The following is an 11,444-nucleotide window of genomic DNA, read 5'->3' on the forward strand; positions in this document are numbered from 1 at the left end:
TTCAGTTCCTGAAATCTCTCCATCCCCACCTTCCATTTGATTGATAGAGAGTGTACTGTCTGTAAAAAGAGCTGCCCTCTGATTGGAGAAGCTGCAAGCAAAAAAATCCAATCAGAGTGCAGCTGGTAACAATGGTATCGGACCTTGCAGGAATGCAAAGAGCTTTCCACTTTTTAATTTAGGTGCCAGACAGGTTTGGAAAGGGTTAGCCTTCCCTAGACTTAATGAAAATCTACCCATTGATTTATCTAGGGTTGAACTGGGCGGCCGGGGCACCAGGAACAAACCTGGTGAGCCCCTGCGGCCCCAACCCGATCCCCGCAGGGTGCGCCACAAATCCTCCGGTCTCCCTTCCCTGATGCGCTGCAGGTAAGTTTAATTTACAGTTACTTACTAGTGAAAAAGTATTCCATCCCACATTTGAATTTGTAGGTTTATTGGTGATGGCGCACAAAAGGAGGGATATGTACAAAACAAACTCATAAGAATTAAGAGGGAACTATAGATCTGCATAAAATAGTACTATACTATATCTGAACTATACCTAGTTCAGATTAACACAAAATATTTTCAAGGTATCATATTTCTTTTAAAAAAGGAAGAATATACAGCACTTCTCTGCTTTAGTTACTTGGATACAGTGTTAGAATATAAATAACACAGTCTGCAAGAGCCCTAGTAATTAAACAGCTGAATTGCTAAGGTCCACATATCTCCAAGGAGACTGCATTAAGCTGCTCCTCATCACAACCAAAACAAACAGCAGCCATCAAGTCAAAGCTGCTAATATACAGCATGTTAATATATATATATACAGGTAGCATAACTCCAAGTTTAAGTTAGCTGGTATAATGATCTGCACTACGCTCAGTTAGATGAGAATACAGTAAGTAAGCACTCCATATAGCTTGTCAAAAGGATGTGAAAATAACTAGGCAGATTTCTCAGCTTATAAAACACAGAAATTCAGAGTTGTGCAACTACTGTAAATACCGTGTTAATCATTTTTAATTATCTTCCACAAAAAAAAAAATCAGAAAGATGTTAATTATTGTACACATCCTCCAACAGCCTCATGTGTCAGTCCCTCCCTGAACCTTTAGATCTGTGATCCCCAACCAGTGGCTCGTGCGCAACATGTTGCTACCCAACCCCTTGAATGTTGCTCCCAGTGGCCTCAAAGCAGGTGCTCATTTTTGTATTTCTGGTTTGGAGGCAAGTTTTGGTTGCATAAAAACCCAGTATAATGCCAAACAGAGTCTCCTATAGGCTGCCAGTCCACAGAGGGGGCTATTAAGTAGCCAACCATAGCTCTTATTTGCACCCCCAGGAACCTTTCGTCATGCTTGTGTTGCTCCCCAACACTTTTTCCATTTGAATGTGGCACACAGGTAAAAAAGGTTGGGGATCCCTACTTTAGATTGTAAGCTCATGCAATCAGTTCCTTCTTGTCTCCTGCCCCGCAAGGCACTTTTTTGTTACCGTTTTGTACTTATTAGCGATCAGAATAAAGTCATAGCTATGACAGACTACTGCACTCCACGTCCATTTCATCCCTTCCCGTATCTGATAAGGAGCTGTAACACATGCAGCATAGGCATCCAGGTGAAATGCTAAATAATGTGAAATAAACTAAAAAAAAGCAATGAAAATATTTTCTGGGATGCAAAAACCTCCACAGCGCACTACTACAGTTATTTGCTAATAAGCCAAAGCTTGCAGCGACGCTGTTTGTTTTTTTTCCAGTCCAGTTGTTACTGTACTACCATACCCAGCATGCCCTGTAGCGGAGACTGGGAGAGCAGAGTAGCACCAACAGCAGTAGGAGGGCCGCAGGTCAGGCATTCATCAAGCCCATGAAAAAATAGAATTTCTCACCTCTAGAGTATAATTCTGGCTAATCCTACTGTAATACTCCCAGGCCTCCCCCCGGGCCCTCTCATCCATATTAAGGCTGCTGCAGAGTTCGTCATAGCGGCAGCGCAGCTGTTCTTCTGCCTGCTTGCCTTCCCCTTCTTCTTCTTCCTCCTTGATCATCCTCAGACCTTCCAGTTGCCCGGCTATGTCCCCTCCGCCACCCGAACGGTGCACTTCCACATCTCACACTGCGCAGCCATTTAAATGGCAATGACTGACAGCAACGCTTTGATATTCTCGTCACCAATTAGAAAGGCCTACTAGCGTAGGACACTGTTCTTCTAATATAGATGGGGAAAATGCGTAGCGTAGCCCCGCCCAAAACAACACAGAGGTCGGCCTTTTCCTTTCCTTATCGCTGCCGATTGAGATACTTGCTAGTTCCTGCTAGTCTCTTACTCTGTTCATAAACAACATAGCAGCATCCGCCGCCCTATTCTGTTAGTACGCGTGCGTTATGTTCCTTCCTGAAAAGAAAGTTTTAGTTCAACTAAGCCCCACTGTTCCTATATGTAAATACTTTCTTTGGAGGAGGAGGCCATCCTGCTTTTACGCTTTCTAAACTAACACTCACGTTTTCCTATATGGGCTGTGTCATCTTTACTTCACAGGGGGTCCAAAATGAGTGAACAAATCGACTTGAAGGAATGTCACAGTATCAATGGCAATTACGGGGGACCCAGCCCTTTATGAACATATCCAGTAATTTGTATGATTCATAAAAAAGAAAATAATTTAGAAATGCAATGCAATGTTTGCATTTAGGACATAACATGTTTTACCAACATTCACATCTTAAATGCTATGGGGATCATAATAAGTAAAAAAAATTACAGGAATTCATATATTCGTCTTTCTCTATTAATAACGTTGGCATCAAGCATAATTTATTACTGGGAAGGCGGGTAAAACACTGGACAGGTGGCAACCCTAGTCAACAGGCCCGGATTTACAAAGAGGGTGCACCCTAGACCCCCGTCTCTGCAGTCATGTGCATGCCCACTTCTATAGTCAGTGCGTGGGGCATTTCTCTAGTCCTTCAGTCCAAATTTAGAAGCAGCAGCTGGTCTGCATGTTGCCCTAGGCCCTGGCCTTTGTATAAATCCAGATCTGCTACTCAGTACTTTTCACTTATCTGAGGGGGGGGGAGCTGGAGGAAGTCGCTGCGGTGGGGGAAAGCTGAGGGGAGCCAGAGGAAGTTGCTGGGGGGGAGCTGGAGGAAGTCGCTGGGGGCGAGTTGGAGGAAGTTACTGGGGGTGGAGCAGAAGGACAATGGGGGTGAGCTGTGCACATGCAGCGGGGAGCCACAGGAAGTTGCTGGGGGGGAGCTGGAGGATTCTGATGGGAGCTGGGGGTAGCCGGAGGATGCTTGGGGGGGGAGCTGGAGGATGCTGGGAAGGACTCTGGGGGGGAGCTGGAGTATGATGTGGGGGTGAGCTGGAGGATGCAGGGGGGCCCTGGCTACCAATGTTTTAGGGGGGCCCTGGCTACCAATGTCTGTGTGTCCTTTGTACTAATGGGAGGGAGCATTGGGGGGCAGGGCGTGAGAGGAGGGGGGCCCCGTGATTTCTGATGGCAGCCCTGAGTGTATGTACATGCCTGTCATGGGATTTTATTTGTAAAATTGGATAACTTTACATTTATTGGTACAATGACTTACAGCAAGGGACCAGATACATCAAAAAATGAAAGCACTGAATATAATACATTTTTACTGTAGAATAATATTAATAGGAAAGTGAATGCCTAAAATACTTATTAAGCATGTCACATTTACACAACAACCTTACTCAAACATAAATGGTCAGTACATTAATGGAATGATGATGGTCTCTTGACATATGTCGGTGCCAATGGCGGACCTAAGCCTGAGGGCACACCAAGGTAAGCAGCCACCCCAAACATGCCCCCCGTTTACCTGACCCAAGGGTTCAGACGTCTGAAACTATGGGAAGACAGGGAGAAGAGGTAGGTGCTTGCACCCCCCATTTTTGCATCCTAGGCACATGCCTCTTCTGCCTGCCCCTAGTCAGGCCCTGGTTGGTGCTTTAAATAATTATTTTAGGGTTGGTACATCATAAACCACTGAGGGTACAAATTCTGGAACGCTGAAAGGTCCTGGCTGGCCCAACCTTTAAATACAAATAAGTTCATGCACTCTACAAATTATACTTATTAAGCATTGTTTATGTGCTTTTTATATTATGCATTTTAGTTGCCGCAGACTTTCAATAAAATATTTTACTGTATATTCATGCTGCATATAACCTTTAACACAATCACCATACCTTGAGCCATCACCTTAGTAGTGGAAGTTTTAGATTAGTAAGATGCACATCATCAATTATCACCCTGTGCTGGTAAAAGTTGTATGTTGCCTACTTCATTCGGCAACATATTATAGATTTTAAGGCAATGTGATACACTGCCTGATGATACACTATTTGTGACACTTGATGTGTGTAATTTGTACACCATTATCCCTCTGGACGAGGGGATTACAGCATGCAGGGAGGCACTTATTGATGGACACAAGGGGTCTCCGCCAATTGAATTTTTGTGCTCTCTGTTGCAGTTGGTCTTGACATGTAACTATTTCAGAGTTTTTACCTACAGCGGACTGGCACGGCGATGGGCTCCAATGTGGCCCCCTCATACGCCAATCTATATATGAACTCCTTTGAATGTAAATATATCTATCCTAGATATGCAGACAATTTGTTGCTATACCGTAGGTACATTGACGATATGTTCATTATTTGGCGTGGGGACCAGATTGGGGTCGAATCGTTCGTGGCCACCCTGAATGATTTACCTACTCCAGTAAGGTTTACTTTAAATCAGTCAAAAGATGTGATTGATTTTCTTGATGTTAGGATTTTCCGTACACCTGTGGGGGTGGGGACCACATTGTTCCGTAAGAACACGGATCGGAACACTGTTTTGCATGCCCATAGCTTCCATCCACCTATGGTGATTAAATCTATTCCTTACACTCAATTCTTGAGAGTATTCAGGATTAATACGGATCCCGTAACTGCACTTCAAACAAGCTAATGAGATGCGGGACAGATTTCTTGAGAGGGGATACTCTATTGACTTTTTGAATGCTGAATTGAATAAGGCAAAAGAAAATCTACTTAAAGATGATCCTAGGGGCACACGGCCAGGAGACCAATCGGATCGGATGGTATTTGTGAGTGACTTCACACCGGTAAGCCATGATGTTGAAATGGCTATTAAAAATCATTGGCCAATTTTACAATTGGATTCTGGTTTGCCCTTTACTAACATGCCACCTCCAGTGTGTGCATATCGACGTGGACGTTCACTTCGTGACATACTGGTGACATACTGGTGACATAATGGTGACAGATTTAAAACCGGAGATACCAGACACATGGCTAAGGAAGAGTAAACCTGGTTGCTATCGATGTGGTAATTGCAAAACTTGTGGTTGTCTGATCACCGCAGTGACATTTGCTCATCCACACTCCGGGAAAAAGTATCTGATTAGACATAGACTGACATGTATTTCGGAATATGTGATATACTGCATTATGTGCCCTTGTGGCCTTTACTATATCGGTAAATGCTTCACAGCTTTTCGTACAAGAATGAATAATCACAGGTCGGTGATTCGTCTGGCCCTGGCATCTGGGAAATCAGATATTCCACTGGCCCGACACTTTGTACAGTGCAAACATTCACTGCCTATGCTGAGAGCAATATTGATTGATCATATTCCCCCCCTTGCACGGGGTGGAGATAGATCCAAGCTACTGCTGCAGAGGGAGGCCCAATGGATCCGGAGACTTGACACAATTGCCCCTAGGGGATTAAATGAGATGCTATCATTATCTTGTTTTATATAAACTGACTGTTGTGTCCCTGGGTATTTCCTATATGATGGCCTTATGACCAATCTTTTTAGATAGGATTGGTTTATGTCAGTGCTGTCCAACTTCTGTTGTACCGAGGGCCGGAATTTTTCCGACCTACGTGGTGGAGGGCCGATAATGGAAGCCCGTTTTGACCACTCCCCTTTTTGAAACCGCACCTACTTGAAACCACACCCATGCTATCACATGACCATACCCATATTAATGGTTGTAGTACAGCAAAAACCTGCCATACTCTGCCTGCCCTACCCTGCCTGTGTGTGCCATACTCTGCCTGCCCTACCCTGCCTGTGTGTGCCATACTCTGCCTGCCCTACCCTGCCTGTGTGTGCCATACTCTGCCTGCCCTACCCTGCCTGTGTGTGCCATACTCGCCTTCCCTACCCTGCCTGTGTGTGCCATATTCTGCCTTCCCTACCCTGTCTGTGTGCCATACTTTCACTGTGTGTGCCATTCTTGGCTGGTTTGTGCCATACTTGGCCTGTGTGTGCCATACCCTGCCTGTGTGTGCCATACCCTGCCTGTGTGTGCCATACTCTGCCTTCATTACGCTGCCTGCATGTGCCATACTCTCACTGTGTTTGCCATTCTTGGCTGGTTTGTGCCATACTTGGCCTGTGTGTGCCATACTCTGCCTGCCCTACCCTGCCTGTGTGTGCCATACTCTGCCTTTATTACCCTGCCTGCGTGTGCCATACTCTCACTGTGTTTGCCATTCTTGGCTGGTTTGTGCCATACTTGGCCTGTGTGTGCCATACTCTGCCTGTGTGTGCCATACTCTGCCTTCCCTACCCTGCCTGTGTGTGCCATACTCTGCTTGCCCTATGATGCCTGTGTGTATGGCACACACAGGCAGCCTACAGTGACACAATGCTGGCACTGCTCCTACAGTCTGCAAAATAACTATATATTAAAAAACTTTTTAATTGAAGTACCACCTCAGTATATGTTCTTTTTGCAGTGTGCAGGGATTATTTGTGGGTTTCTACTGCTCCTGAGGTGTGAACAGGGGAACAATGGGGGTGATTACAGCCTGAGCCTGAGGTGTGAACACTGCAGGGGGTGAACAATACAGAAACTAAAAGGTGTGAACAACACAGGGGATTACATATTTAAACAATACAGCCTGATTACAGCCTGAATCTGAGGTGAGAACCATGCAGGGGGGGCAGTTAATCACAGTACTGATACCATTTAAAGCTTACACAAGAGTAAGCCATCAAAGCAGCCAGACAGGTGGGGGGGCCACACAGAGGGGGGTCGCGGGCCGCCAGTTGGACAGCACTGGTTTATGTAATTTTAAGTCAGTTAATTAGTGTGATCCTAAGATAAGATAAGATATTTGATGCTATTTTGATCATCCACTATCCTAGGTGATGTTTCTTGGTCTTTATGTAGTGACTTCCTTAAATGTTTTTAAGTGTGACTGCTTTTAACTTTATAAAGATTGTAAGAAATGTTTTTTATTAGTATTGGCCAATTTTTGTCCATTTATTTGTTCACATTTCCTAAATCTCACTATGAAAATGAAATAATTTTTTACAACACGTTCGTTTTTATCACATTATAACTTTGGGTGGGTAACTTATTTTTCCTATTAGTATGTAATAGTTAATGTGTATGAGTATTAAAGTTAATGGTGATATTTATCATCTCAATTTTTAGACATGACATGTGATTTTGTCATGTGTCTTGATAGATTGACTTATTTGTGTTTTAAAAAAATATATTTCACTATGAGTTTTGCCATGTGGCTTACTACATTGATATATATGGGATATGTCTTAGTCTATGTATTAGCATGAGATCAGATGAGTATTGAAGTTAATGGTGATATTTATAAATTCAATTTTTAGACATGACATGTGACTTTGTCATGTGTCTTGATAGATTGACTTATATGTGTTTTAAAAAAAAAATATATATATATATTTCACTATGAGTTTTGCCATGTGGCTTACTACACTGATATATATGGGATATTGTCTTAGTCTATGTATTAGCATGAGATTAGATGAGTATTGAAGTTAATGGTGATATTTATAAATTCAATTTTTAGATATGACATGTGACTTTGTCATGTGTTCTGATAGATTGACTTATATGTGCTTTAAAATTATATTTCACTATGAGCTTTGCCATGTGGCTAACTATATTGATATATATGGGATATGTCCTAGTTTATGTATTATCATGAGTCTAGATGTTTGATAATTATTTTATTTTTGATCATATGGGGATTTTTTAAGTGCCTGGTATTTGATTACACTTTGCACATGTTATTGAATGGGTTAATGTTGTATAAACACTGATTGGATACTGCGGGTTTTTAACCTGACACTTCACTTCCTGTCTATCATCCTGATGACAATCCTGTGGTGATCAAAACGCGTAGATGGTATGCTGAAATAAATCACTGACCTGATTGATGCTGTAGCTGTGAGTGCTTTCTACTGTTGAGTTTGATGCATTATTTTTGTCAGCACCCAGCCTTTGCCCCGATATTGGTGAGTGCCGATTCTTTACAAGACTATATATATATATATATATATATAACACACACACACAGTGTCGGACTGGGACCCCAAGGGCCCACCAGAAAACCTTAGGCCACAGGCCTGCTTCCAAACTATTTTTCCTCCTTTCCTCACCCAACCTCTTTATTCTCCTAGTCTCTTTTATTTACATGCAAGGATCTATTTTTCCAACTATTTCTCTTCTTCTTCATTCAGAAATAGGGAATGACCATGAAGTAGACCAAATGATCAGGAGGGCCCACTGATCCCTGGGCCCTATATATATAAAAGATACTTAGTCCTCACCCGGGACCTTTATCAAGATACGGTATCCAAAATTTCCAAAATGCATCAGTTAATAGAGCTTCTCCAGCAGAATCCTGCATTGAAATGTCGGTAATGTATCAGTGTTTGCTAAAACTCTGCAGCCCAGTCAATTCTATCCAGGATGTGGCATTGTTGCAGCAAGATCTTGACAATCTGGGCAGCTAAGTGGCAGCTAAGATTTAACGAGGTTTACAATTAACAAAGAATATTCTACAAACTCCTTCTCTTAACTATTAAAGCCCTCCAATCCTCTGCTCCTCACTACATCTCTTCCCTTTTGTCTCCGTACGTTCCTGGCCGACTCCTTCGTTCGTCGCAGAGCAATCGTTTGGTTGCGCCCCCCATTACTATTGCTGTTTCCCGCCTTAAACCTTTCTGTCTTGCTGGCCCTTACATTTGGAATGCCCTCCTTGATTTCCTCCGGAGAGAATCCTCCCTCAGTCTTTTTAAAACCAAACTTAAAGACTACCTTTTGGAGCACGCACCCAGCACCTGATCTGGGAATCAGCACTTATATTGTAGTGTCACCCACTGTAACCTACAGCAGTTACAGTATATTTGCCTATTAGTGTCTGTAAGTTACCCTCCCATATAGATTGTAAGCTCTACAGGGCAGGGACCTCCATCCTCTTGTGTCTTTGACTCTTCTCTTATTGCAACTGTATGTTTTATTTATTTGTGTTTATTGTAATACTTTGTATTTATCTATTATCTTAATAACCTGTGTTTGTATTAATGTATTTTACTGTACAGCGCTGCGTACTTAAGTAGCACTATAAATAAAGATATACATACATACATACATACATACATAATGTGGATAAATGTCATGCACCTGGTATTTAAAAATATGCTAGCCACTTATACCCTTATTGGGACTGCACTTGGCAAATCCAGAATGGAGAAGGAACTTGTAGTCCTTGTAGATAATAAACTTGGCTGTAGCAAGCAATGCCAGGCAGTAGCTGCAAGGTAAACCAGCTTCTGAGCTGTATTAAAAGGGGCATAGATTCACAGGAGGAGGGTGTTATTCTTCACTTTTTGTCACATGAACACGGAATTCAAAAATGTTTCACTGCACAATCGTGTGGTTCTCTTTAATCCTTCCACAACCTTATTTACATTTGCAAATTAGGATTTGGTTTGGTATTCAGCTGAATCTTTCATGAAGGATTCAGGGTTCGGCCAAATCCCAAAATAGTGAATTCCGTACATCCCTACTTTACAACAACAGAACCAAAAATGTACTAATTTGTAAGGTCCTCAATCTTACAAAATCTCAGAAAACAGCTCTTTTGAATGTGGCTATGGATCACATTAATTGGCATAATAAAAGGCTAATTGTTCACAAACTAGCTTCAGCCAGGCTACTAGAAAATGGAAATTTGAAGACCCCCCCCCGAGTTTAAATAAACAATATTAGCAAAACTGATTACTATAATGCCAGAAATAACTATCTATTACACTATTATCAGTAAGTGGAACTACAGTAAATACTAAAAAAAATTATTTTATCCAATACCTTTTATCTGATTTTTCAAGTTGTCAGTGTAACTATGGATTCCATCCTATAACCATTACTCTAGGTAGTAACACATAGCAGCTAGTGATTGGCTGTTTATAGCCAGTTGCAGGTAAAGCAAAAATGTGATTGGTTGTCTTTGGTCCAGTAACACATTTGCCATTGTTGTTAAATGAATGCCATAGTGTCATAAATATCTGCTGCCTAAAAACAAAAAACAACCTTGAGATGATGAATGGCTTTAAAGCCTTAATTACACACTTAGGGGCCCATTTACTTACTCACGAACGGGCCGAATGCGTCCGATTGCGTTTTTTTCGTAATGATCGGTATTTTGCGATTTTTTTCGGAAAATTATCGCGACTTTTTCGTTACCAATACGATTTTTGCGGAAAAACGCGAGTTTTTCGTAGCCATTCCGAAAGTTGCGATTTTTTTGTAGCGTTAAAACTTGAGCAAAAAGTTGCGATTTTTTCGTAGTGTTAAAACTTAAGCAAAACGTCGCGCCTTTTAAGTTTTAAGGCTACGAAAAAAGCGCAACTTTTCGCGCAAGTTTTAACGCTACGAAAAAATCGCAACTTTCGGAATGGCTACGAAAAACTCGCGTTTTTTCGCGCAAATCGTATTGGTAACGAAAAAGTCGCGATAATTTCCGAAAAGTCGTAAAGGCGCCGAAAAAAATCGCAAAAAATACGAAAAAGTCGCAAAATGTTCGTTTCCAATCGGAATTTTTCCAATTCGGATTCGAAATCGTGTCTTAGTAAATCAGCCCCTTAGTTTCAGAACTGTGTGTCAATAGCTGCAAAGGCTAAAGGAACATTAGTATGAACACAAAGTGCTTTTACTGATTTAAGCATTAATTATTCCTATGTAGATATCCATGTTTAGGCCTTACCTTGAAGACACTTTGGGCATAAAGCTGCAAAAAAAAAAAAAAAGAAATGTTATTTCCAGAAGGGCAATCAAATGTTTGAAAGCAATTGGTACCTTAGATGGAATATGATTAACATGCATACCAGTTTAAGCCAGCATCACAAATAAATTCAAGATTGGTTTGTGCACCAAATGAACATTTCATGAGTAGCCTACTATTTGTATAATTGTGTTGTTTAATCAGGGTTTTATGCTGTATTTACACATGCATCAAATGGCTTACTCCTAAGTGCTTGTTATAATTGATAGTTGCAGTTTGTATATTTGCATAACACTACTTTTTATAGTACGGTGCAGGTAATACAAGAACATTTGAGGGCCTGGAAA

General features: G+C 41.7%; 1 protein-coding gene across 1 annotated transcript in view; it reads right to left on the reverse strand.

Moving 5' to 3' along the window:
* The window catches only part of rbl2 (retinoblastoma-like 2), a 52,938-nt gene extending 50,676 nt beyond the window's left edge, over positions 1–2,262 (reverse strand). The window contains exon 1 of the mRNA XM_002937323.5: positions 1,879–2,262. Coding sequence (XP_002937369.2) covers positions 1,879–2,037 — 159 coding nt within the window. The 5' untranslated portion in view covers positions 2,038–2,262. The remainder of the gene's footprint in view (positions 1–1,878) is intronic.
* Between the last annotated feature and the right edge of the window lie 9,182 nt (positions 2,263–11,444).

The sequence above is a fragment of the Xenopus tropicalis genome, chromosome 4 (assembly GCF_000004195.4).
Source record: "Xenopus tropicalis strain Nigerian chromosome 4, UCB_Xtro_10.0, whole genome shotgun sequence".
Lineage (NCBI taxonomy): Eukaryota > Metazoa > Chordata > Amphibia > Anura > Pipidae > Xenopus > Xenopus tropicalis.